Source organism: Colletotrichum navitas (assembly GCF_030913465.1).
Source record: "Colletotrichum navitas strain CBS 125086 chromosome Unknown LY79scaffold_183, whole genome shotgun sequence".
NCBI lineage: Eukaryota > Fungi > Ascomycota > Sordariomycetes > Glomerellales > Glomerellaceae > Colletotrichum > Colletotrichum navitas.
Window position 1 is genome coordinate 21,440 of NW_026850729.1, and position 25,815 is coordinate 47,254.

Here is a 25,815-nt window from a genome sequence, read left to right on the forward strand (position 1 = left end):
TTGGTGGCCCCGTTGCGGACCGGTAGCGCCCAGGTGCCTTGTCTCGTTTCAAGGGTCTCGGCGGTTTTGGCGCAAGACGCCTTTACCCAGGAGGACGGGCGCGGATGGGCGCGAAGTTGGGGCAGTGCAAGGTGAGCTGCTAAGAGAAGAGCGAGTAAGAAGGAAAGAAGAGAGATGGGAAAGCTCAGTAAGCTACCTACTAGTACACTAGCTGCTCAGAGAGGCGAGGGAATTGGATTGGGTTCGACAACGAAGCTAAGCTAAGGTAAGGTACCGACCACACAGCTACCTACTAGGTACTAGCTACCTTAGCTACATACCGGGCAGGGGTCTCAGCTGTGCAGGGAGACAGGGGGAACGATGCCATGCCATGCCAATATATGCACACATGCAACCCTTGATTAGTTTAATGCTGCTGCTGCTGCTTTACTGGCTTGTGAGCAGACGAGAGCGAACGGGTGGAACGAACGAGTGGCCCGGCGCAATTAATTGAGTGTGTGTTGGTCAGGAGGTTCCCTCAAGTTCACTCACTCACTGGCGCTCTTCATCTCATGTCATCGCATGTCATCTCATCTCACCTATGTTTTGAGTGAAGTAACAAGACACATGAGACGACAACAACGACGACGACGACAGCACTAAACACACATTCGCTCACTCGCTCGCTCGCTTCATTTTGTTTTCCTGCTCAGAAAGCAGTCAGTCTCGCCCAGGGGCCCCCACAGCGAAGCGTGCTTCGCCTCGTCTCACCCCCCTCCAAGACCCAAGCAAAAAACCAAGAAGCGTAGCGGCGTATAGAGAAATTGCATGCACCAAACGGCGATTGGTACCTTGGCAAGAACGCGGGTTACGCAAGTAGCCGAGGAAATACTCCATACTCTCCATATTCCATATGCCACTATCCGTAAGGTGCGCATGCATACCTACTGATCCATACCTCTTCTCTCGCTCTCCTCCCCTATTATCGTCTCCCGTCCCCGTCTATCCCATCTCATCCATCACGTCCCATCCACCCGTCTCCTCCCCCCCGTGTGTCCCCCGTCCCCTCCGTGCGCTCGTCCACCCCCCCCCCTCCCCTTGATCCAAAAGCTGGACGCCCCAATCTTCCGTCATGAGCGAGACTGCTGCTACCCTCAGCCTAGTCTTTCGATCCTCTCATTGAAATCGCGAATTTTTGTTACAATTTGATCTATCTTGTTTGCGGTTTGCCGGATTCTCCCCGAACGACTGCACTGGACTGGACTGGATTCTAGTGACGCATTTGAAGAAAGGTTCCGAATGCGCCCTTGAACCCCTTCTGAGTAGTGTTGTTGCATTTTCACTTTCGTTTTCTTTCTCTACTCTCCCTCACTACTGGCTCGTCCGTCCTGGCCGCCATTCTTGCATCCATCCATTCAGGGGTCGACACTCTCGTTCTGGACCCTCGTTTTCTGATTAGCTGTCGCACAATCGATCGTTCTATCCCGGGGTCAAACCACCACCGTGAGTCGAGATTCTCGAACCGGGGAGTCCTCTCCCTCGCGCGCCTTTAATTTTTGCTGACGGGGTGGATGTTCAAGGCGGATAGGGTAGTAAAGCTAAACCCCCGACTCCTGGCCCCGAATTGACCCCGAACTCCCGTCCACGACGACAACGACGACGGCGACGACGACGACGACGACGCCAAACGACGACAACCTCGTTCCCGTCCACCTCTTGGACCACCCTCTACGCAATTTATCAAGATGAAACTCACCGCAGTCGTTCCCTACCTCATCTACGCCTCCCTCGCCGCCTTCTTCCCCTCCGCCAACGCCGACAAGATCCTCCAGTCGTCCTCGCTCAACAGCTGCCTCAAGGACTCGGACTTCTCTGCCAGCCTGTTCAACATCGTCGTCTCGGCCAACAATGGCTCCGTCACGGCCAACGTCGCCGCCGTCGTCTCGGTCGAGGGCAAGGCCATCTTCGACGTCGCCCTGCGCGTCTACGGCTACGAGTACATCCGCAAGACCATCGACCCGTGCACCGCCAACCTCCAGGGCCTCTGCCCCATGAAGCCCGGCAAGATCGACATGGAGTTCTCCTTTGAGCTCGGCGACGCCCTCGACGCCGTCCCCGACATCGCCTACACCATCCCCGACCTCGACGCCACCATCCGCGCCCTCGTCAACCTCACCGACACGGGCGAGACCGTCGCCTGCGTCGAGGCCGACTTCTCCAACGGCAAGACGGTCAACCTTAACGGCGTCAAGTGGGCCACGGCCGTCATCGCCGGCCTGGGCCTCGGTTCCGCCGGTATCATCTCCGCCATGGGCCACTCCGACGCCGCCGCCCACCTCGCCGCCAACGCCCTCTCGCTGTTCGGCTACTTCCAGGCCCAGGCCTTCCTCGGCCTCAGCGGCGTCGACATGCCCCCCATCGTCCAGGGCTGGACCCAGAACTTCCAGTGGTCCATGGGCATTGTCCGCCTCGGCTGGATGCAGACCCTGTGCACCTGGTACCAGCGCGCCACCGGCGGCGAGGCCGCCCGCCTGCTCGACGAGGTCCGCTCCGTCTCCGTCCAGGTCTCCAAGACCAAGCGCTCCCTCGACGTCGTTGAGGCCGTGCGCCCCGCCGCCGCCGCCGCCGTCGCCCGCGGCGGGCCCCTCCGTCGCGGCCTCGCGGCCCTCGCCCGCCGCTCCAACATCAAGCTCGAGAACGGCTCCTTCCTCGTGTTCGGCATCCAGCGCGTCGCCTTCAAGTCCCGCATCGAGACCACCAACCTCTTCCTCACCGGCCTCATCGTCTACTGCGCCTTCGTGCTCTTCACCGTCCTCGGCGTCGCCGCCTTCCGCTACGGCACCGAGATCGCCGCCAAGAACAACTGGACCAAGCGCGACCGCTTCGCCGAGTTCCGCCGCGACTGGAAGACGACCCTCAAGGGCATCCTCTTCCGCCTCTGCCTCATCGGCTTCCCCCAGATCACCGTCCTGTGCCTCTGGGAGTTCGTCCAGGCCGACTCGCCCGCCCTCGTCGTCCTCGCCGTCGTCTTCTTCTTCGGCACCATCTCCACCCTCTTCTGGGCCTCCTTCAAGGTCATCCGCATCGCCAGGCAGTCCATCCTCACCCACCAGAACCCCGCCCACGTCCTGTTCTCCAACCCCGCCATCATCAACAAGTGGGGCTTCCTCTACGTCCAGTACCGCGCCTCCGCCTACTACTTCATCATCCCCTTCATCGGCTACATCTTCATCAAGGCCGCCGTCGTTGCCTTCGGCCAGGGCTCCGGCCTCGGCCAGGCCGTCGCCCTCATGCTCACCGAGGCCGCCGCCCTCATCGGCGTCAGCGTCCTCAAGCCCTACATGGACAAGCCCACCAACTCGTTCAATATCTCCATCTTCGCCATCAACTTCATCAACTCCGTCTTCCTCCTCGTCTTCACAAACGTCTTCAAAGCCCCCGGCATCGTCGTCGGCTCCGTCGGCGTCGTTCTGTTCGTCGTCAACGCCTCCTTCGCCCTTGTCCTCCTCCTCATGGTCATGGTCTCGAGCATCCTCGTCTTCTGGCGCGTCAAGGGCCAGCCCACCACCCAGCCCTCCCAGCTCAACGACCCGGCCGTCACCGGCAAGGGCGACCGCACCGAGAACAAGGGCCTCCTCGACCTCGAGGAGGAAGACGCCACCAACAGCCGCAGGGAGTCGCTGCGCTACGGCGAGAAGGCCATGGAGAGCGGCATGGCCCACGGCGCCCCTTACAAGCCGCCTGCCGCCGGCGACGGGGATAACCACGAGCTCTCGGTGCTCCCGTCCGCCGGCGCCAGGCCCGCCGTGAGCCCGTCCGTGCCCATGTTCCCCGCCGACCCGTCCATGCGGCCCCGCACGCCCGTCACCGTCTCACCGCACACCCAGCCGACAAGTCCCTTCGCCAACCAGATTGGACAAAATATGCACGAGTTCCGGTTACAAAACAATAACAGGTGAGACTTCCTGTTCCTCTTCTTCCCTTCATCATCCCTGCGCCCTCGCTAACATTACATCTAGTCCATGGCAACGCGGAGCTGGATATGACGATCATTAAGGTCAGGCACGGAGGCCCGGCGGGCGGGCCGACGAGAAATAAAAATAAAAAACCGTCCTTCCTTTTGTCGCATCACCTCGGTTTCCTGGTCAACCTACTGGCGATCCATCCCACATTTAGACTCATTTTCCCGTCAGGCGTACTCGGGGGTTGATTGCGGGTGGTGGTGGGTAGGGGGGGTGGTTTCCTGGGCATTGCTCACTCTTTTATGTTTTTTTTTTCTTTTTCTTTTCCCACTTCAACCAAGCGTGCATAATCCCAGCGGATCATCAAAGCCCCAAGTTAGATAATTGACAAAGATCTAATGTTCATTCACGTGCGCGCGCGCGTTTCTCAGTTATGGATGCTGCTCTCTTGGACACATGGCCATGGCACAGAGAGCTGGGGTTAACCTTATGCGCACCGGAGGTGTTAGGAAGTGTGGCGGCAAAGAAGAAAGCAAAAGATATCTCTGGCTTGACGATTTTTATCAAGCGTATGTGTCTCTCACGGCTGAGTCCAAACTCATAAACCTTTGCTTATGATCGCCATTCGGTTTGGAGGGGGAAAAAAAGAAAAGAAAAACTGGTCTCTGATAATCTACCTACGCCTCCCCCCCATCCCCCCCCCTTTAGCTCGTTTGTAACTCCTCCGGAAAGGTAGCCTCCGGCCGGCTATCGTACGGAATCATTCCCACCATGTTGCCTCCCTGCCCTCCGGTCCTCGGAAATCCGGCTGCCTCCCCCTTTTCCCACCGCACGCGGCAGCCGAAAGTCCAGGTTCCGGATGCGGTCGAGGGGGACGACCTCACCCAGACCGGCCCCGGACAGCTGGCTGAGCTGAACGCCCCTCACGTGACGTCCTCCACCCCGGCGCCGCAGTCCCGCAAGACAGACGTCTTGGAGGCCCCTGCGAGCGAGCAGGGCTCCTCGGCCTCGAAGAAGGGCGGGACATCGACCGTCGGCTGGAAGTCGTCGGGCCGGGTGGGCAGATAGGCCTGGTACAGCGGCCGGGTTGGCATGGCGACTGATTCGGTGCGGGATCGACGACTTCGTGCTGGTTTCGTTGAACGATGCAGCCGCCAACACACTTACTTCAATTTACTGCATGGAGTCAGAATAGATTATTCCATCACATGAGCGCCACGCCAGCCCCCCTCCCTTCCAATACTAAACCGGTATCGCTACTTTTAAGATGAGTTCGCTTACAAGTTGGTATGGTGTGGGGCAGTCTAGCTCTTCCCATGATTCTCATGAACCAAGGCTGAGTATTGAGGACTCGGACCCAGAAGGTCGCAATCGTACTCAAAAGCGTCTTTCGATTCAGTCGTGGGAAAGCAATCCGTCGAACCCTTCCATGTCCCTGCGCCTTTCAGCTCAAACAACATCCGCATCACCTGCAAGTTCTCGTCGCGCTCCCATCTCTTCGCTTTCCGTACCCCAAGCCCTGTTATACGCTGCAAGACCTGCGTGACAGACTCCAATAGGTATGAAAAGGCAATAAAGAGGGAGCCCAGGCCCAAAAGCAGAGAAAGTCCCACGACAGAGAAGTTGATCGTCCCTTGCGAGCTCTTGGTCTTCTGCCTGTGGCACATATCCTCTTGTGCAGCACGATACTCTGCTTGAGCTCTGGACGAAGACCCGGCAGACTCCCAGGCTTTTTCGATGGTGCCCTCCACTACCAAAGATGGCCCCGTAACGTACTCAAGCATGTAATGCTGCATTTTGGATAGGTTGTCGGCAAACAGGGATGCCATCTCAATCTGCCACTGGTTGGACGGCAAAGGTAATTGCGTAAGGTCAGCAACGAGCTCCTGTGCCTTTAGGAAGCTCTGCGTGCGCGTCCAGATCAGGTGTTGAAATGTCGAAGCCGCAAAGTACAGCCCCATGCGGTCTACAGTCGCCAGCTGAACCGGATTGAGATCAATATCTTTACCTCTGGCATTTTGCAAAGTTTCCGTGCCGCCTTGACGTGAGGTGCAGAAGCCGTTATTGGGGTTGCAGATCCGATGCCTGTCTGCGCAACCGATGGGACTGACGTAACGGTCGGGCCTGTAGACTGTGTCGCCGTCGCCTAGTTCGACCGGAATACTGGCTCCAAAAACAGGGTCGTCGTTTTGCTCGATGTGGATGACCGAGTTAGGCGCAATGAGTAACAATGTGACGTCTCTGTGGTCGAGGAACAGAGCCTCCGCCGGTTGCCAAATCGTGCCATTATTACTGGCTAGAGCGTGGATGGACCATGTAGAATACCCGGTTTTCATGCTTTCCCCATACGTGTTGTAGATGTAAGTGTAATTGTCGGAGTTCACATTTCCGTAAAAGTATTTGATGAGGACATTGTCGTCCCAGCCGAACTCCTGCGTCTCACTCCCGTTCACGAACCTCGAAAAACCGCGTTGGGTGATGAGAGGAGAGCACTCCGTCTCTCGCTGATAATAAACTCGATTGTGTTGAGGCTGATTGATGCCTAGATGTTTATGGGAGTCGATCAACTCTGTCTTCATTCCGAAAGATCTGTTTCCCATGCAGACGGTATCTGCGAATGGACACTCAACGGACTCGTTAGTCCAACGGATTGAAGGGACGGGTAGGGTGCTGCACGATGCAGGTGACGAATCTCCATAGCACTGCCAAGCGTAAATCGAAGCGAGCGAGTTATCGTAGGCGCTCTTTTGTTGGAGTGCGTCTCGGTCTTGGGGCACAAATATTCCGCATGCCGTAGGGGCCAGTAGTCGGTATTCGGTGGCACTGTCAGATATGTTGGAGGAGAATACGGCAGCAAGTCCAAGAAGACAGGCATAGAAAACGCCGAAAGCCGCCCAAGGGATTGTTCTGAGGATTGGGCGTCTGGCGTGTCCTCGCCAGTGCCATGCCTGTTGAAAAAACAGCCATGTGGCGGCTACAGGGGCGGGGATGTTCCGGAGGATGAACTGCCGCTGATAGTGCAACCCGTCATGTTTGCCATCGCATGAGAGTATCTGGTGGCATATGAAGGTGATAACACGCCAAAGTCTTGTAGAAATTATCGTGACGAATATTGCGATGAAAGCAAGAAGGAGAGCGCCATCGCGGGCAGATAGCGTGACTGTTGCGCCGCTGACTCTTCCAAGGCTCCAGTCAGTCCAAACACCAGTGTAAATCTGATAAGACATATTCCGATAACGATTATTTCAGACCGGCGCTAGCTGTTGAGGATATATCTTGAACAACGCTGCCGGGCATGCTGTCGTTCCGGGAGCTTCCTAGGAAGAAGGGGGGGAGAGGGGGAAAGGTGTGTTTCCTTAAGTTTGAAAGTAACCATGCCGGGGCTGCATGTTCATCTCGGGTTAATATGACAGAAGAGCTCGAATGGATCGGCCAATGAGGTCCCTACAAATGTTTGATCAGATGTTTTCATCTAACAGCATGCCACAAGAGTGCATGATCCTGGAGGCAGCGTTTCGTGCCGAGCCGCGATCGTTGAAAGCTGAACTGGTGCTTCAGCCACCGCTTTGCCAAGTCATCTTGGCAGCGGAGGTTAGCCCAATGGAGCGTACACATATAATTCAAGCCTTTTCCTGAAGGAGACGAAGTTTGTAGATCATTTACCAGATAGGACGTTGGATCATTAGGCCTCTAGCTTGGCATGTCGCCCGAATCCTACATTAAAAGCGTAAACATACACCGCCAGGTTGCGCCAAACCTCAGAGTTAGAAACAAGCAAGAGTCAAACAAACGACTTTTGTCCGTCTTGTGTCAATAGATATTCGCTACCAATCGCTTTTATAGGTAAAGGACATAGGAACTTCACTGGCACAAGAAGCCGACTCGAGCGGCTTGAATAGCTTGGTAAGGGCTTACTTCTACAGTGGGGACCCAAAAGTCTCGGCCCAAACCCCCACATACGCGTCGCGTCGCGCTTCCATTATCACATACCTCCTCCTTCTACCTCCTTAACCAAGACCAAAAAATAGCTGATTTATAGCAGCTTTCTTCTCTTTTATCAAAAAATTAAAGTAATAACCATAAGTTATCAGAATTACAGTAAGTAGTAATTATAGTAGTTATAAGAGCTAGTTTTATATACTGCTAGGCTACTAAGGTCTTTAGCTACTCTAAGTATACTATAACTAACACACTTTACTAGTTCTATTAAAACTACACTATTAAGAGCCAGCCTTAAAAAGGGCGCCTAGAGATTCTATTAAGGTAAAATAAAAGGTCTATTATTTACTTAGCCTAGAATTACTATTAGTAATTATACTAGAGCCTTACCTAAGCATAAAAAAGTAAGGTTAACCTTAACACTATTAAAAGGGTCTTAAAGTAGGCTAACTTTTATAAATAGTGTATAATAAAGAGGCTATTTATTATAAAAGAAGTAGTTGCCTAGAGGCTTACTTTTGCCTATAAGTAGCTTCTAAAATATAAGGAGTTAATAATAGTATTTATACTTTTGTTTATATACCTCCTAGAGATCTTTTTACTAATTTTAAGTCTTCTTAGACCTAGTTCTCTAATAAGTCCTCTTATTAAAATAATACCTTTTATCTCTCTGCTTAGGTATTTAGATTACCTTATAAACGCTAAAATAAGTAATTTATTAACCTTATAAGTTATATAAAGGTAAATATCTTAGTAATAGTCTAAAGAATAGTTTAAAAGAAAGGTTAAAGTAAGCTAACCTTTCTTATAAAAGACTTAACCTTATAAAAGTAAAGATATAGTGCTAATAGCTATATTTTATACCTTTAGAGAGAATATCTTTTTAACTAAGATAATATATACTATTTTATATATAATAATACCCTTATTTATAATACTTCTTAGATAGTAGAGTAAATATTACAACAGGGGATCTCCTAGCTAGATTAGCCTCCTTACTTACTAGACCTAAACCTAATTAAGTACATCTAGTAGATAATAAAAAGTAATCTATAAAGGCTATACCTAGAAGTATTTACTTTAAGGAAGAGTAAGTTAGATATTAGTAGATTTAAGGAGCAGTTACAGGTAGTATAAGAAGCTATCCCTTAGGAGAAGATATAAGCCCTTATCTAGTTATTACTTAACTAACTAAGGGCTATTATCTACAGAGTTCTAAAAAAAAATACAAGGTTTCTATACAAGTGTTAAGACCTTTATAGTGTAGTAAAAAAGTATTAGTAATTATATAGGCCTATATAAGCTATATAAAAATAAAGTAAAATAAGGTTTAGATAAAGCTTTTTTTTCTTAATTTATTAATATTTTTATTTCCTTTTTAGGAAATAGCCCCGCTTTTCTATTCTAGTTTTAAGAAATCTATTTTTAGTATAGGCACTAACATGTATTGTATAGTGCTAGGCAAAAAATACAATACAAATACAAGTTGTATTTACTAGTATATCTTAGTATATAATTACTAAAAATAGAAACTATATTAGATAACCCTTGTAATAATTTTAAGATCTATAATATGTATTAATTATATAATTTAATATTTATAACTTAGTCTAAAAAGCCTTGTATTTTAAAAAAAATACAAATTCTATACAAAATACACTTTTAAATCTCTGATTATCTAGGCATATGGCTAGTATACACGTTACTAAAGAGCAAACTTTAAGCTTTATTTTTACTATAGTTTTACTATAGTAAAGTAAAAATTAATTATTTTGTAGCTAGTTAAAGATAGTAATAAAATAGAGGTGGTTGGTGAAAGTGCGCTTGGGCTAAGACTTTTGGGTCCCCACTGTAGTTATATATGATAATAAAAGTGGGCTTGTAATCGCCATCGCGTAATTACGGCGTAACATAGGCTGTATCACAACACACCCACAGGTTTTCCAACGCCACTCGTCGGAAGGCTAACACTTTAGAACTTCTGTTTAGGTACATATAGCTAATAGTAGGGCGGCAGAAGCCCGCGTGCTACGTTGCTTGAATTTATGCCCCTGGCTCTCGACAGAATTCTGTGCGATCCGCACCTGAACGTTGGCTGAACTCACGATTCATGTGCTCACGGTTGCTGATGGAGTTATCTCTTAATATATCTCATATGCGCCCTTAGCCAGATTGCTTAGCACACTTGGCAACCGCTATTTGGCTATTCACGAAGCAAACCATGCAGATCCCCGACGGCCCGCTTGTAGCCTGCTTGTACGTTTCATACTTTAGCGAATCATTGTGTGCCAGGATGTCTATGTAACTATGTCAACAATTGAACAGATACATCATGTAGTCAGCATCGCATAATCACGCAATTCGTGAGCCAAGCATAGATCCAAGGCCATGCTCGGGACGAGATGGTGCAGCAAGGGGGGGGCGTTGTCTATACCCCGCACCCCGTAAAGGCGTCAGTTCATATTCACATGGACCTGCTAAATAGAGCAAAGATCGTTGGGCTATTACAGTGACGTGCAGACAGTCCCAAGTCATGTAGGTAAGGGGGAAATTATTGGTTGACTTCAGAGTGTCTGTATGTCACTGAACATTTGTTGATATATTGCGAGTGAGCCAGACGGTTTTCTTTTACTTGTTGCCCTATTCAAACCTCGAAGAGAGTCGCAAGTACAAAACCTCTACGTAGTTATTGTCCTTACCATTCAGATACCAGAGCTGAGAATGCTTTTACCGACCGGACTGCCATTTGGGGCCGCTTATTCTTCAATTATCTGGATCATCCCAACTCTCATCCTAGCATACAAGGTCTTCACATTTGGTAGCAGAGAGAAACATCTCCCGCCTGGCCCACCCACGGTCCCCATCCTTGGAAATGCGCACATAATTCCAAAAAGGGGGTTTTTCTCCAAGTAAGTCATTAAATCCAAACTGGGGAACCCGCACTTACATGCTCTAGGCTCAAGGAGTGGAGCGACCAGTACGGCTCCGTTTATTCACTCAAAATTGGGCGAAGTACCATGATCGTGTTGAATGACAGACGTGCCGTCCACGAGCTCTTGAGTCAGAAGGGTGCCTGGTATAATGACAGACCAAAAGATCAGCAGATGCTCGTCGTAGCGCGGGAAGAGAACATAGCTCTGATGCACGAAAGCCCTAAATGGAGGGCAGAGCGAAAAATCTCTTCTTTATATTTCTCGCCCAAGAGGCTAGACTCTGATATGAAACCTGTGCAGGAAGCTGAGTACGTTATAACTCCGGTCAAAAGCTTGGTTTAAAGTCAAACAACACACGCGCTAATGTGATGTAGAGTTGCACGTCTTATGTCCGACTTGCTGGAAAAGCCTGAAAAGTTCCAAGAGTACATAAAACGAACTACGGCGTCAGTCGCAAGCATCACAATCTATGGGCACCTTGCACCTGACTGGGGGAGCTTCTGGGCATATGTGCGTCGTACTCGCTTGAAACTAATTAACTTGACTAACATGACTAACAATGCTAGGCGGTGTACATAGCTATGGAAGCTGTATTACCACCTGAGTTCTCTACCTGGTCATCTGCCAGAAACTGACATCGTAACAGATATCAAAAGCTCTTGAGCCAGGTACTTACCCACCAGTGGACCAATTTCCGATCCTCAATCTGATCCCTGATCGCTGGAACAAACCAAAGCAACGCGGCAAGGAGTTTTATGTTACCATGACTGATATCTGGAACGAGGCTCGCGGTCGCGTAGAGACGCGCCGCAAAAACGGCGACAAGCGCGATTCCCTTCTCGATAAACTTCTAGAGGAGGAGATTAAGTGCGATGTTCCGTTAAGCTACACGGAATTGAACAACTTCCTCGGAGGCCTCCACATGGGTGCCTCTGACACAACAGCTACTGCAACGCTCACATCAGTTCTCTTCCTCGCGAAGCATCCAGAATTCCAAGAAAAGGCACAAGCTGAACTTGATCGTGTGTGTGGAACTCGGAGGCCTCCTAAGTGGGCTGACTTCAATGACTTGCCGTATATAAACTGCATCGTCAAAGAGGGGCTACGAATCAGACCAGTGTAAGAATTTTATATTCCAACCCTTTTATCCCATGCTCATTAGGTCATTACTTAGGATTCCTGGGGGCATTCCGCATTGCGCGAAGCAAGACTATTGGTTCGATGGCATGCTTATCCCAGCTGGCAGCACCATCATTGTCCCACCGTACGCGCTCAACCACAGCAGCGATTCGTCGTCAAATCCTTCTGCCTATAACCCAGACCAATTCATGGATCGGGCGAGCAAGCTCGCACCTGAACTCGCCGCGGCTTCAAGATACAAGGAGCGTGATCACTACTCTTACGGGGCCGGGCGGCGGATCTGTGTTGGTTTACACTTGGCTGAGAGGACACAGTGGCGCATCATAGCTCAAATTCTGTGGGCATTCAGGATTGAGCCCGATGTGGGAGCAGATGGGAAGCCTATAGCGTTGGATACGAGCTATGATGCATATGAGGAAGGATTCTTGCATACACCAAAGAATTACAGCGTGCGTTTGGTCCCGAGAAGCGAGAGGCATGCCGAGGTTTTGAAACAAGAACTTGCGAATATTGGTGGGTTTTTGCAGCGGTGGGAGTAAGCCGGGCATCAAAGAGCTTGTCTGTGATTATGTTCAGATTGGAAACTCTACACCCCTAGCGTTTTTGATTTTTACGCATCCTTCTTGAATTTCGGCAGGCAAGAATATTCCCATGTTAGTCTTGGTGTTCAAACTTTTTAGATCATGTGCTTCTCAATTAAGGGTACTTCAGGGATGGGTTTTCTGCCTCTATCTCGATGGGTCTCCTTCTGAAACTCTTACTCGGGCCTGTTATGATAAAAAAAAAACTTCTTTGCTAAAGAAATCTACCAGTTGATGTAAGGTGAAGCGTAATGGACGTCACGTCGTTGCCGACGAGGAATATACAAGCCCCTGCTAACAAATAGACCAAGAAAACGATTTTCAGTTGAGACCAGCAATTATCGATAACCGCCACTAAACTACTCAAAGCCACGCGCCAACTCCATTGAAGTTAAGTATCATAGGATCATTTAGGGACGTCAATGATAACAGCAACAAGTTAACTGAGTGCATGAGTCATGCTCATCTGGAAGTCCGTCGAAAGCAATACAGAGAATCCGTAACGAGAAAATGCCATGGAATTGGTGCCCAGTAAGTACCTAATCACGTGTCCAAATTATTCGTGGCCACCACTCAGTAAATCTTAACGACGTCCGGCGTGGCGGAAGGGGCTGTTGAGATGTTGGATGTAGTTCGAGGACATCGCTTGGGAGTGCCGGCAAAGTCGCGCGGGGCAAGGGCCGCGGCCGAGCTTCCCCGCGGCCGAAATTCTATTCTTATCTCGATTAACTTGTTGGTATCAGGGTGGAGAGGCCGATATGCAAAGCGCCCGAAGGCTCAAATGTCCGACTTCGGAGTCTTTACGCAACTCAAAACTGACAGTACTTGCTCAGCTAATATTGCACTAATTCATGCCGTTGACCAACTGCCCAAAGCACCAAAGGCGACATTGCAGAATCCCGTCATCATGTTGACTCGCCATGACCCGATACTGATTGTAGGCAGTGGCACCTTCGGGCTTTCGACGGCGTACCATCTCGTCAAAGCTGGGTACACATCCGTCACTATCCTCGAACAAGGCACGTCAGTTCCCTCGACACTTTCGGCAGGCAACGATGTGAATAAGATCGTTCGCGCCGAGTATGAGGATCCGTTTTATACCGAGCTTGCTTTACAAGCCATGGCGGAATGGAACAACAACCCGGTTTTCTCACCACACTATCGCCAGACCGGGTACTTGCTAGCCAACTCTGCAGCAGCACCTGAAAAAACCAAGCGGACTCTTCAGAAATCCCTTGAAAGTATCAGAGCACACCCGGCGTGGGCAGGCAGAATCGTACCAGTAAGGAGCAGAGATGATATTACCCAGGCTGCCCCTGCATTAGACGGGCCCATGCAAGGTTGGGAAGGGTATTTCAATTCTTTCGCGGGCTATGCGCATGCCTCAAATACACTCAAGGCTCTCTACGAGTATGTGAAAGATCGTGGAGTCAATGTTTATACAGGAGAAGAGGTCGCTAGTCTTGTGTACGACAACGATCGATGTGTAGGTGCTCGCACGGTGTCTGGAAAAGAATACAAGGCAACAGCAACAATCCTGACACTGGGTGCCTCGCTCGGAAAGGTGCTCCCCACTGTTCGGCGACAAATCACGGCAAAAGCTTGGAGCGTTCTGCACATCCAACTTCGACCGGAAGAAGCAGAGCAACTGAAAGGAATTCCCGTCACATATGCTCGGGACCTGGGTTTCTTTTTCGAGCCCGAACCGGGCACCGGGATACTGAAGCTGTCTCCAAGTGGTGGAGGGTACACGAACTATTCAATAGCCACCGGCCTATCTCTCCCGCCAAAGAACAACGACTTTGTTCCGGAGGCGGATCAGCAGAGAGTACGCAGACTCTTACAAGAAACACTCCCCAGTCTGGCAGACAGGCCTTTTGTTGATCAGCATATCTGCTGGTGTGCTGACTCCGCGGACTCGGATTATGTCATTGATGCTGTGCCAGGGAGTAAGGGCTTGTTTGTTGCAACTGGTGACTCGGGCCATGGGTTCAAAATGCTGCCTGTGGTTGGAAAATGGATCAAGAGCCTCATAGAAAAGGGATCACAGGAACTACCTCGATGGAGATGGAAGGAGGGAAGCGATGCTGGGCAAAATGTGAGCTGGAGGGCCGGAGAAGTGCTGGACTTGAAAAAGCTTGGATTCAGCCCTAGACTATGATGAGGTATCCTTCGAATTGAGTGCTATGTTGCCATGGAATTTTCATTTGTGATGGTACTGGTATGGTGACTTGCATAAAATCTTGGAGACGATTACTTTACGCTTTGTTCGTACTTGTCTTGTTTCAGATGCATTCGATTTGACTGACGTCAGCAATACATAATAACGGTGTATCCCAAGTCGAGGGGCGAAATTTCACGTGGTGATGAATTCTCCAAACGCCTGAACTATTTTAGTCAAAATAGACTGCGTCATGACTGCTTGGGGTGTGTGGATATACGCGAATGATGTGTTATGGATCCTGTCGAGTTGACCAGAATCCGATTCTTATAGTATGACTTGCATCCCCCTCCATTTCAAGTATCATTTCTTCTGCACATTATTCAATCCTTCCGATACACGCCGGCACTCTGACCGCTTTCAGTACCAGTCTCAGAATGGCTACAGACTCTGCTCATGTCAACTTCCCCGGCAAGACCTCTGCCACGCCAGGCGAAGAATTTGAAGTCCGTCAAACTTCAACTTCGGCGGACTACCATCCGGATCCCTCCAAGTCGCTTCCTCTCTCGGCTGCTCGTCAGGCCTTGGTTGATGACATTATAGCCCTTTATTCTATGGAACCCACCATTGACCGCGTGAAGCGTTATACGCCAGACTGCGTGTATGACGACCAGTTCGTCTACGCCAACGACCGATATAAGATGGCTGGACAGTGGTTTGCCTTGCCAAAGCTCTTCAATGCCAGCAAAAATGAGGGTTATGAGATCGTTAAGAATGATCGCGATCTGATCCAGTTCAAAAACGAGCAGAGCTGGACATTCAAACTGATCCCGAAAACGGCGACAATCAATGCTCTCGTTAGTCTGAGTTTGGATCCCGACACTGTCGACAGCGACTTTATCCAGATTAAGTATCACAAGGATCAAGCGAATGATAAGGATTATAGTCACGAGTAAGACATAATACGATGTTCTCCCGCATCGTTTCTTTAATATATTGCCGCTGATACTTCTCAGAGGAGTGGGATTCTCATTCAAGAAGTGGCAGGCCGACAATGTTGCCAAACATATGGACAGCAAGGAGGTCGAAGTGTTCATCGCAGACAAGGATGCTAGCAAGAACAAGGTCAAGAGGTATGGAACTGGTGATGCGAATGGAGATGCACCTACCAAGACCTTCTGAGATAACCAGGCCATAAGGTAAGGTGAAAGAACAGTAAACAAGCCTTCCTAAACGAGTCTGTGTACAATATCTGTAACGCGAAATAATAGTCACAAATAGTTACTTAACCTTCATAAAGCTTTTAGGGTTTCATCTGAAGGCGCAAAACTTCCCCGACTGATCATTCTAGGCAGATCATTCCAGTAGAATTAATGATATGATCATACAAATCTTTTGAAAGATTGACTATGATATGACCCGGGTTATCGAACTCAAAGTCGTCTGTAAGGACCAACTGGCCGCTCACCATGCTCATAATCGCAGACGTCCGTAGCCTTGTCATCAGCACCATAATCATTTCTCAACATTTACCAGGCGTGCAGCTTCAAATTTGAGGATGCCTTCCCTGTTACTGGCTCTATAACTCTTGATGTCAAACTCCATTATAATGCGTAGACCTCGAAGTTCCCATCTGCCGCTAATGGTGATTTGCAGATGATCGACATCCTGCATTTGAGAGACAGTACCCCTGCCGGCTCCCACCTCGGCATTGGCGCCTGGCTGCACGACTGGGTAATCCATCAAACGTACCGCTAGTTTTAGACCCGATGAGAAGAATTGCTGCAGGGAAGTACTCACGAGAAATCTCTTCATGGGAGAAACTCGCCCACGTACGCAACCAAAGACAGCGAAGGCGCTCAGGATGCAGAGAGCAGCAAGAGCCACATAGGAATTCATTGCCGGGGGTGACGCGATATCGTGCCTAGTCACAAAGACACACATGTGGATTGGCGCTTGAGACGTTTGGCATTCAGCCGTCAGCCCGGCAAACCATACCGGTAGTCTATCCCGGCGTCTTGGCGCCATTCCGCCATTGCCTGTGGGTCAGTCAGACATGGTTTCATTGAACAATAGGTTATCTGAACACATCGAGCCCCTCTTCGGCTGACGTTAGCCGTGTTATTGCATGGAAACACCAATAACTTCACTGCCATGGAAGACGATCCGCTAGTATATGTCTTGACCTTGGTGTTCGTATGCTACCTTCTACTCTACCCAGGTATGTTCTCAAAGTCTAATTGAATGCTAGTATTTAAGCAGTGGTCGTGAGTATTCTTCCCATGGAAAATATCCTTAGAAACTATCCATATCGTGCTAAATAATTAGTAACGCTAACCTATGCCTATAGACCCTTAGATTGTTGTATACGTCATTAGTTAGATTGCTACAGGAAAGATCAAGGACAAGCATAGACTATAAAGTAGATCAGCACTAGTAGGAACCTAAGTTACTGTTTATACAATCTTATTTAGTAAATCATATACCTAAAGCCTCTTCCAACTATTCTTGTCTAGCCCTTAGTATCCATCTCCTGTTCCTAGATAGCTAGCCTATAGTTCTCTCTCTGACACAGCAATCACTCAAGAGGGGCATTCTATTATTACATATAATAGTAGATTCGTGTAATTAACATGACGTCTAGTGGTTTATATACGCCGTCAATTTGTCTTGTACATGAGTCTAAAGACTCAAGCAGTTTCCGTTTCGGTTTATAGACGCCCGATTTGATTACAAATAGCAGAGTAACCCTGCTAGTATATAGTTCCTGCACCAGTAAAATTACCCTTCTGGGTCGTGAAGTTCTCGATGCTGCTAAAATCCTTCACCTTTCCGAGTAGGATCTCAAGCATGCGGTATGCGACGCCCGGGGTATACCCGGGTAACTCGTGGCCGGCAAGGCGAGAAGTATAGAAGGTTAATCCGCGCTCGGAGGTCCACACGCCCTGCAGTCCGGCACCGGCCATAGCGCCCTTGTTGTACTCTGGATGATATGGTGCGTAAAGAAGCTTCTTAGGGTATTCGGATAGCCCCTTCGCGCCGTTCCAGGTCATGTTCTGGATGACGAGGAGGGTGCCGTTCGTGTTGAGAAGCATGTCTAGATCACCGGAGCCAATTATGGTGTTGTTGGTATGTTCAATGACTCGCTGCAGAACACCGCCGGCAACAGGGTCGATGGAATCGTCGCCCGCATCGCTGCTATCGTTGCCCTTGCCAAAGACATTGATGTTGGTGCATTGCATCCAGTTGGAATCGAGGGGGGCGTGCAAGGCTTTTTTGACATCGGTGCGGTTGAAATAGACTTCCGTGCCAGGAGGAGAGTAATCGCCTTGGTTTACTATTCCGAGGTGAGCGTATGGTATCGGGCAGGTGTCGGTGATGTGGTAAATGTTGAAGCAGGGGTTGACTTCCAGGGCGGCACCGAAGATGTTGTCAAACATATCGCATTCGGCGGTTTCGGAGTCGTAGGGGTCAGGCAGGAGGGGGAAGGGCTCTTGCGGCGGCGGGAACTTGAAATACGTGTCGAGGTAGGAGGAGTAGTTGCAAGATTTGTGACGGTCCTGAGCCTGTTTAAGGAACGTGTCGTTCAAGGACATGAGGTTCTGCCAGTACTCGGCGTAAGGCATGGCAACGACTTGCTGCTGGAGGGTTTCGTCTCCCATGAGGGGGTCGTTGATTGAGACGCCCGCCAAGTTAAAGTATTCTGTGTCATTGGCCGAAATGAACCCATCCGCAATGTATGGGATGTAGTAGCCGGCATACGACTCTCCTGTGATATAGGTCTTCCAGTCATTTGTCTGGAAAGTGTCGACAAAATTCTTGTAGAAACCTTTGAACTCGGCGGCAAGCTCAACTTCATTGCTGATGTCGGGCACGCCCTGGGAGTAGCCAACGCCAACAGGCTGCTCAACCCACAGCATGTTGGTCAGATTTGTCCATGCGTAGGGGTTCTGGACAGGGGCGAGCGTGCCATCTTCCCAGGTGAAGACGCCATTCTCTGTGAAGAAACCGGAAAGTGATGAGCAACCAGGTCCGCCATTGAGCCTGTTCTAGGTTTAGTAAAATGACACGGATGATGCAAGGACTGCCATCTTACCAAATGGTAATCTCTTCAGGTGTTTCTTCAGCCGTTGAAGGGAAGAACCAGAAGAAAAGCTGGCGCGTCTCGTTGGGGTTATCGGAAATAGGAAGCAGTCCGGCATACGATTCGCCGATGTCAAAAGGGACATCAGGTAATCCGGTGCCGTTGACAGCGAAAGCTGGTGCGAGGTTAGCTCAGTGTCCTACGGATTGGCTTTCCAAGCCAACTAACGGTTGGTCTTGTCACGCAGAAAGCGAGAGGCCGGCTTTGGTGGCTCCGGGTGCGGTAACGGCTGGTCAGCCACAGACCTCTTGACCACAGACCTGGGAAGTATAGGTCTGGGCCTGGTGGTTCTCTTGAAAGCACCCGCAGAGGAGACGCAGAGCAACCCACAGACAAGGTTCAGGAGCTTCATCTTTGGCCAAACTGAACGGAAGGAAGGAGCAGGTAGACCAACCACCTATGCCCCAAAGAGCGTTCGAGAACCAGCTTTTAAACGTTTTGATTTATCGCGGCACTTGGACCAGGCACTGACATGGGACAGACAGGGTTACGTAGCTGAGGCCGTCCCTTCGCAAGGTGGGACGGGTACACGGCGGTACGAGGGCACAGTAGGAAAACGGAGCACAGGCGGAGATTGCCACCGTGCTTCATGAGAGGTTTCTTGTTGCGGGAAACGCGTCACGGTCGAGTCATCTAAAAGCCTTAAACTTCCGATGGCGGAACAACAGTCGACTCTCATGATCTGGATTCATGGTAAATGGCTCAGATTCAGTCTATTGAATGATATCACCTGCCGCAAGCACATGACTGCTGAAAGCCTCACCAAGTGCTTGGATTATTTGGGGAGCGGTCAGAAAGGCACGTTGGAACGTTAGAAAATGCTATCGTCACATATAGCAAGAGTTATCCACAGCATGCGGATACCGACCGCCCTCGGCGGTTCGTTCTCATGCATGGCTCTAGCTCTATAACACGTTCGTCTTAATTTCGGCTGAGACTGTCAAGTTTACGGCTCCTGCTATCACCCTGGAGCCTGTCAAGTAACCAGGGCTGTGTGGGTACAGTGTTTCTGATGGCAGAAATCGAGGAGTCGTACCATTTGGCTGGATGTCGAGCTTTGGACCTAGTGTGTTTACATATAACAGTAACAGATTCTTTCCCAAGATCTTGTTTGAAGCTTCAGCGCCAGTAGCATCCGACGGAAAGGAACAATGCGGAACGCATGAATAGGACATTTTCTGCTGTCTCTTAACAACCCGTGCAGTAGTGTGTGGTGTTGGATAGGGATGTGAAAGAAGCCAGTGCGAACGAACACTTGGGGGGAGCAAGGAAGAAGTACCAAGAAGTACACCGTGAACGAAAACACAGCTCTCGCGAACTCGAAAAGGGACACCATTGCTGACGCGTAGCACGATGCGGACAACACGTTGCCATCCAGGAGAAGAAGGAGGAAGGGCGGTACTATGCTTTAGGTACCCAAAAGTTCCAGACTATCGGCTGTCTGTGGGTCTAAGTTCATGCCATTTATTCGCTTGAGATAGGAGACCCAGAGACGGCATTCGGCAACCTTATCACAAATGCTCTCCTGTGTTTTTCACGCCAGCAAACTGTCAATCCCATTGGATGCGTGATGGCGTCAGTGAATTCAACTCCGCTTAAGCTCCAGTCTACGGATACACCATCGCGAATACAGTCACATGCAGAAAGTCTGGGCCCACCCCGCATTTATACCATCAACTTTTTGCACGTCACTGTACACTACACGCTGTAACCCCGGGAACGCATCGCCTCATCGATGCTGATCCTCCCGCGGTTAGGCTTGCTCGGCACAAAAATCTGCTGATGTCTTTCAACCGTCCGGGGAAAAGCAACAGAAGCTTCCATAGCGCCGACATTCCTCACGCAGTAGGTATCTCACGGAGAGAGAATTAGCATAGGACAGTGCGCAACCTCTGACTCGTCAAAAATGTTTATTGACGTTTCAAGGACATCAGACAATCCATGTTACATGTGCGAGAAAGAGCGTCTTGGCCTTTGCTTGTTTTTTTGTGTTTTTTTTTCACGGGTGGGTGTGAATCCCTCTCTCGCCGGATGATCGGCACTCTGGGTTGGTAAAGGCCGCGGCAGCGCGGGTACACGGACACGAGCTATCTACCGACCTTCCTTTCGAGGGTTAAATGCCGCGAAAACGGCCCCACTGATCGTCAATGGACCAAATAGCTACCGTAGGTGTTCCTTTCGCACCGCTCACTTGTCATCTAACAACGCCGGTGCAGAGGAGCCAACCAGGGCTCGGGTGGTTAAGCCCGCGAGCCGGTCAAAGCTTGTCTCCAGTGGGGGGTAGCGTTGCAAACGGGGTCCAATCTGAGCTTCTGCCAACCAGCGATGAATGACATGGCATACCGGTACCTCATGGAAATTCCAGGACGTCATGTTGCTTCACTTCCACGTCAAGTCGATCTCTCCAGCGTTATAACAGCTACCTAACGGCAGTGAGTGTGGCGTGTAGACGCGTTCTCCCGTTGTGGGAACACGTCACCTAGAACAATTACCCTTTTCAAATCTGTTGGCATATGGGTGATGTGGCCGGAGGCGGTGGGTCATGTGACACACCGCCTACTGGCAGAATCCCCTACCTTTGCCTATACGCAAGGGTGCTGCTACACTTGTGCTCCTACTTTACCTTGTTAACTAGTTAACTATTAATAACTATGAATTTAACTACCTTTTCTTAACCTTTATAATATTATAAGATATAGGATCCTATTAATTAGCTAGTAAAAACTAACATTAATTAATAGTTAATTATTACTAATAACTAGTAATTAATAAGGCTTACTATTGTAGGAGTTTACTTAGCCTACTATAACCTAGTAGACTACTAACTAAGTTAAGTATTATTAAGGCTACTTTACCTTTATAAGAAACACTATAGTGTCTATTACGCTATTAGAACCTCTTTAATAAGCAAGAATCTCTTTTATACTAACTATAGCGCTATTAAGAAGAGACACTTAAGTAGTAATAATTACTACTTTACTTAACTTTCCTCTTTATATTTATATTTACCCCTTTAGAAAACTATCTTTATTTACTTAATATATATAAAACTAACCTAGCACTATCTAGACTTATAAGTGTAAGTTATATTAAGAAAAAAACTTACTACTTAATTACTACTATAAAAGTTATATAGTAATTACTACTAATTAACCCTAATAACTAACCTTATAATAAGTTAACCTAGTAGTACTTTACACCCTAAGGTGTCTACCTTTATAGCAAGATATATTAACTATAAGAAGTATAGCTAAGAAATCCTTCTTAATAAGCAAGACCTTCTTACTATTTACTTTTACTTTGCCTATTATATAGCTAAATAGGCTAAATATGCCCTTATAGGTTATAAGCTCTAGAGGGACTTTTAATATTACTTTAATAGATAAAATAAAGCCCTCTTTAGTGCTACTAGTAAAACACTACTATTAATTTTTTATAACTTCCTTCTTAATTAAGGCATCTATATACCTAAAGACTATTAATAAATTACCTTATACCTTATTACTGTTGTTAATAATAATAAGTTTTATATTTAGATAAATAAAGAAGTTAAGAAAGTATAGTATAAGTTAGTAATATTTAATAGGCTTATTAAAATATATAATAGCTTCCTAAATAATATCTAATGTAGTTATATTAGCCTAGAGTAGCGTAAGTAAAAACAGTAACAGTAACCTGTTGCCTATATAACTAAATAAAGCCTAGTAATATTTATAAACCTTAAGTAATAACTAGTAATAATATAGGCCTAACTTAATAAATAAGTATAGAAGTTATATTAGTAAGAGCAGTAAACCTTAGTATTACTACAGTAGACTTAATCTATATAAGATTTACTGCTTCTTCTATATAATGTAATATAGGGACTATCTTAACAAGGTAATAGTTTATTATCTTTCTCTGCCTATTATTAATTATAGTAGGGACCTTTTACTTACTTATATACTAATCCTATAGAACCCTAAGGTATAAGATAACTACTGCTAATTAAGAATAACGCTATTAGTAACTATCTTTCTCCTTAGTAATTAGGTACCTTAACTAAGATTATTACTAATAAATCTAAGTATACTAGTAAGATATATAATATACTTAACGTTAAGTTAAACTTATTCTATAATAACTATAGTAAAATTAGTATTAAGAGACACTAAATAGTATTAGCCTTCTTGTTAATACTTAAAGGCAAGGCTTTTACCTTTTATTTTACTTAAATTAGTAGTAGGAATATCTAAGACTTTACTACTATAGTTACCTAAATAAGAGCTTACTTTAAGAGCCCTAAAGCTATTTAAATGTACTTTACTAAGTAGCAAGATACTACCTTTTACTACGTTATATATAATAACCCTAAGAAAAGTAAGCTTAAAGTACTTAAGAAGCTTGTTAATAAACTTACTTTTATCTAATAAGTGCTACCTAACAGCTACTATAATAATAAAGTCCTTTAATCCTAGCTATTAAATACTTACTCTAGAGTTTATAAGTGTAAATTATACCTATTTAATCTAGCGCCTATATTAGAAGGAGTCTATAACTAACTATAGTTATTAGTAAGTACTATAATAAAATATAACAACAAGGTTAGCTAGTACTAGGTAGACCTTAATAATTAATACTAGGTTAACTACACCTACTGTAGCTAAGGGCGTAACTAGTAGTTTAGTAATAACTATAGTAATAGTAACTATTATAGTAATAATAATAGTAACTATAATACTAAGAAGTACTATATCTACTATAAGCCTAGTTGTTAGTTAATAAAATATACTACTAATAAGTAACATAAGGTATATTAATAATTTAAAAATAACTACTAGGTAAAAGACTTTTTACTAACTATATATTAAACCTTTCTTGCTAGCTATAAAGGTAGTTACCTATAGGAAGAAGAAGGTAATAAAGATAATAATAAAGACCTTAGTTACTACCTTTAAGGCAACTATATACTTAAAAGCAGTAAAAATAAACTAGAAGGTAATACCTTTTATACCTCTACTACGTTCTTTAGTAGTACTACCTTTAGTAGTAACAAGCTTACCTTTAGCCTAGCTAACTAAGCTATCTATTACTAGTTAATAAAGAATAACCCTAGTGTAGTATTATTAGATCTAGCTACCTCTTTTATATTAGATTATTACTTATTAGGCACCTTTTAAGGTATTTTACTTAATATAGGCGTAGTGACCTTTTCTACTACTAGTTACCTATAAGTAACTACGTTATAGTAGATCTAACTATTAGTAAACATTAATATAGCTACTGCTAGCTAAGTAAAGATCTAGTTTAGTAGTAGTAACACTATTTACTTAAAGGGAACTATAATAGTTACTACACTATTTAGGCCTATTACTTTTTATATAATACCTATAAATATACCCTTCTTGCTTTACCTAGTAGATATAAATTAACTACTTATTTACTTTAATAACCTTATAAACACCCTTTAATAAGGTAATATTATAGTACTAGTTATATAAAAATAAAGGCATCTATAGATACTCCTTAGCCTACCTAAATATAGCTTTACTAGTTACTACCTAACTAATATAAAGTTATAGTAACTTTACTAACGATTTAGGCACCTATTAGTCTACTGTCTTTATAAAGTCCTTTATAAGGCTAGTTATAAGGTTAAGGTTAAGGCTATTAAGCACTTAACTAAATACTACTATTACTACTAGCTCTATAAGAAGGCACCTTTATAATTTAAATTTACCCTATATAATAACTACTCTTTTAACTACAAGGTTATTATTAACGTTATATACCTTAAAGGTAACTAACTAGTTCTTTATATTATTAATACTATAACTACCTTTAATATAGTATACTTTCTTTATAATATTTCTATAAAGACTATATAGGAGGCACTTTATTACTACTAGATTAATATCTACTAAGGACCTCTAGACTAGATTATTACTAACGTAGGCAGGAACTTTACTATAACTAAATTTTTATATAAAGCCTATATAATAGGCGTTAAAGTTAAGATTATCCTTATTAAGGTATACTATAGCGTTAAAAAGGTTAAATAATACTATATAGTACTCTAATAGGCCTATAAAATTATACGCAAAGAGTACCTAACTACTAACTATAAATTTATCCTTTAAAGTGTAGTTAAGGTAGTTAATAACACTATAGGCCCTAATAGCCTTATACTAACCCTCTTAGTATTTAGCGCTTACCCCTGTATAACTACTAACTTTACCCTTTTACCTAATATTATCTAATAGGCAGCTACTATCTAGAAGGCTACTAATAACCTCTACAAGAGCTATATAATACACTAAGTTTATAAGGCACTTAAGGTATATAATAGCCTAGATACTTCTACTATTAAGGACCTACTATTAGGCAGTAAAGTATAAGTATAGTGTAAAAAGGGCAGATAGTTTAGCCTATACTGCCTACTATTTATTAACAGTAAAATTACACTATTAATATTAATAGCCTATATAACTTCTATTCTACCTTAGTTAAACCCTACTATACTAAGAAGGAAATAGGTAAGCCTACTAACGTAAATCCTTACCTTAATTAACCTATAGATACTAACTACACTAGTAAATATATAGAGGATACTATTGTTGTTACTATAAAGACAGAAGCACCTGTCTAAACTATAGCCTCTCCTCCTCTGTAGTGTACCTATAGGTAACTACATAAGACTTTAGTTAATATACTACTATAGAAAACAGATAAACCTCCCCTTACTACTTTCTTCTCTACTAAAGAAGAAGCTAACCTAGCCCTTATATAATAACTATATAACTAAGGCATTATTACTATACCTAGTAAGCCCTTTAAACAGTTAGGCAAAAGTAAAATCTAAGGCCTTATTAACTATAGCGTATTTAAGATTATTATATATATATCCTTTTATTTACTAGGGCTATATCTTTAAATTTTACCTTATTAATAAAGTTAAAAGTAAAAATAATAAGCTATATAAGAAATTATAACTTAT

General features: G+C 46.0%; 9 protein-coding genes across 9 annotated transcripts; 4 read left to right on the forward strand and 5 right to left on the reverse strand.

Annotated features, from left to right (window-relative positions):
* Positions 1–1,724: 1,724 nt before the first annotated feature.
* On the forward strand, positions 1,725–4,035 carry LY79DRAFT_675110 (uncharacterized protein; the record flags this gene model as incomplete). The annotated part of the gene is made up of 2 exons (XM_060564400.1): positions 1,725–3,934; positions 3,999–4,035. 2 exons carry the CDS (start codon positions 1,725–1,727, stop codon positions 4,033–4,035), a joined length of 2,247 nt encoding a protein of 748 aa, XP_060407129.1.
* Positions 4,036–5,245: 1,210 nt separating this feature from the next.
* On the reverse strand, positions 5,246–6,541 carry LY79DRAFT_530089 (uncharacterized protein; the record flags this gene model as incomplete). Its single annotated transcript, XM_060556151.1, has 1 exon — positions 5,246–6,541. One exon carries the CDS (start codon positions 6,539–6,541, stop codon positions 5,246–5,248), a length of 1,296 nt encoding a protein of 431 aa, XP_060407130.1.
* Positions 6,542–6,850: 309 nt separating this feature from the next.
* LY79DRAFT_481882 (uncharacterized protein) lies at positions 6,851–7,168 on the reverse strand (the record flags this gene model as incomplete). The annotated part of the gene is made up of 1 exon (XM_060553271.1): positions 6,851–7,168. A coding segment is annotated over one exon (318 nt), but the record flags the coding sequence as incomplete, so codon positions are not given.
* A 2,938-nt stretch (positions 7,169–10,106) lies between these two features.
* Positions 10,107–12,308, forward strand: LY79DRAFT_682846 (cytochrome P450; the record flags this gene model as incomplete). Its single annotated transcript, XM_060564595.1, has 7 exons — positions 10,107–10,789; positions 10,837–11,121; positions 11,188–11,323; positions 11,380–11,403; positions 11,460–11,932; positions 11,988–12,199; positions 12,268–12,308. Exons 1-7 carry the CDS (start codon positions 10,602–10,604, stop codon positions 12,306–12,308), a joined length of 1,359 nt encoding a protein of 452 aa, XP_060407132.1. The 5' UTR covers positions 10,107–10,601.
* Positions 12,309–13,396: 1,088 nt separating this feature from the next.
* On the forward strand, positions 13,397–14,719 carry LY79DRAFT_573227 (FAD dependent oxidoreductase). The gene has a single exon (XM_060559448.1). It carries the CDS (start codon positions 13,442–13,444, stop codon positions 14,693–14,695), a length of 1,254 nt encoding a protein of 417 aa, XP_060407133.1. The 5' UTR covers positions 13,397–13,441; the 3' UTR covers positions 14,696–14,719.
* A 232-nt stretch (positions 14,720–14,951) lies between these two features.
* LY79DRAFT_664027 (uncharacterized protein) lies at positions 14,952–15,989 on the forward strand. The gene is made up of 2 exons (XM_060562861.1): positions 14,952–15,647; positions 15,712–15,989. The coding sequence occupies exons 1-2, from the start codon at positions 15,133–15,135 to the stop codon at positions 15,875–15,877; spliced, it is 681 nt and encodes a 226-aa protein (XP_060407134.1). The 5' UTR covers positions 14,952–15,132; the 3' UTR covers positions 15,878–15,989.
* Positions 15,990–16,229: 240 nt separating this feature from the next.
* LY79DRAFT_129948 (uncharacterized protein) lies at positions 16,230–16,636 on the reverse strand. The gene is made up of 2 exons (XM_060550842.1): positions 16,496–16,636; positions 16,230–16,425 (listed from the first exon to the last, which is right to left on the reverse strand). The coding sequence occupies exons 1-2, from the start codon at positions 16,592–16,594 to the stop codon at positions 16,300–16,302; spliced, it is 225 nt and encodes a 74-aa protein (XP_060407135.1). The 5' UTR covers positions 16,595–16,636; the 3' UTR covers positions 16,230–16,299.
* An 812-nt stretch (positions 16,637–17,448) lies between these two features.
* Positions 17,449–19,191, reverse strand: LY79DRAFT_675113 (serine carboxypeptidase; the record flags this gene model as incomplete). The annotated part of the gene is made up of 3 exons (XM_060564401.1): positions 17,449–18,739; positions 18,792–18,954; positions 19,008–19,191. The coding sequence occupies 3 exons, from the start codon at positions 19,189–19,191 to the stop codon at positions 17,449–17,451; spliced, it is 1,638 nt and encodes a 545-aa protein (XP_060407136.1).
* Positions 19,192–20,525: 1,334 nt separating this feature from the next.
* On the reverse strand, positions 20,526–21,329 carry LY79DRAFT_573231 (uncharacterized protein). Its single transcript, XM_060559449.1, has one exon. The coding sequence runs from the start codon at positions 21,210–21,212 to the stop codon at positions 21,027–21,029; it is 186 nt and encodes a 61-aa protein (XP_060407137.1). The 5' UTR covers positions 21,213–21,329; the 3' UTR covers positions 20,526–21,026.
* Between the last annotated feature and the right edge of the window lie 4,486 nt (positions 21,330–25,815).

Coding starts and splice junctions, on each gene's coding strand:
- LY79DRAFT_573227 (XM_060559448.1), top strand. CDS start 13,442: ATGTTGACTCGCCATGACCCGATACTGATTGTAGGCAGTGGCACCTTC.
- LY79DRAFT_664027 (XM_060562861.1), top strand. CDS start 15,133: ATGGCTACAGACTCTGCTCATGTCAACTTCCCCGGCAAGACCTCTGCC. Junction 15,648..15,711: donor GATAAGGATTATAGTCACGA/GTAAGACATAAT, acceptor GATACTTCTCAG/AGGAGTGGGATTCTCATTCA.
- LY79DRAFT_129948 (XM_060550842.1), bottom strand. CDS start 16,594: ATGAATTCCTATGTGGCTCTTGCTGCTCTCTGCATCCTGAGCGCCTTC. Junction 16,426..16,495: donor CTCCCATGAAGAGATTTCTC/GTGAGTACTTCC, acceptor TGGATTACCCAG/TCGTGCAGCCAGGCGCCAAT.
- LY79DRAFT_573231 (XM_060559449.1), bottom strand. CDS start 21,212: ATGACGTCCTGGAATTTCCATGAGGTACCGGTATGCCATGTCATTCAT.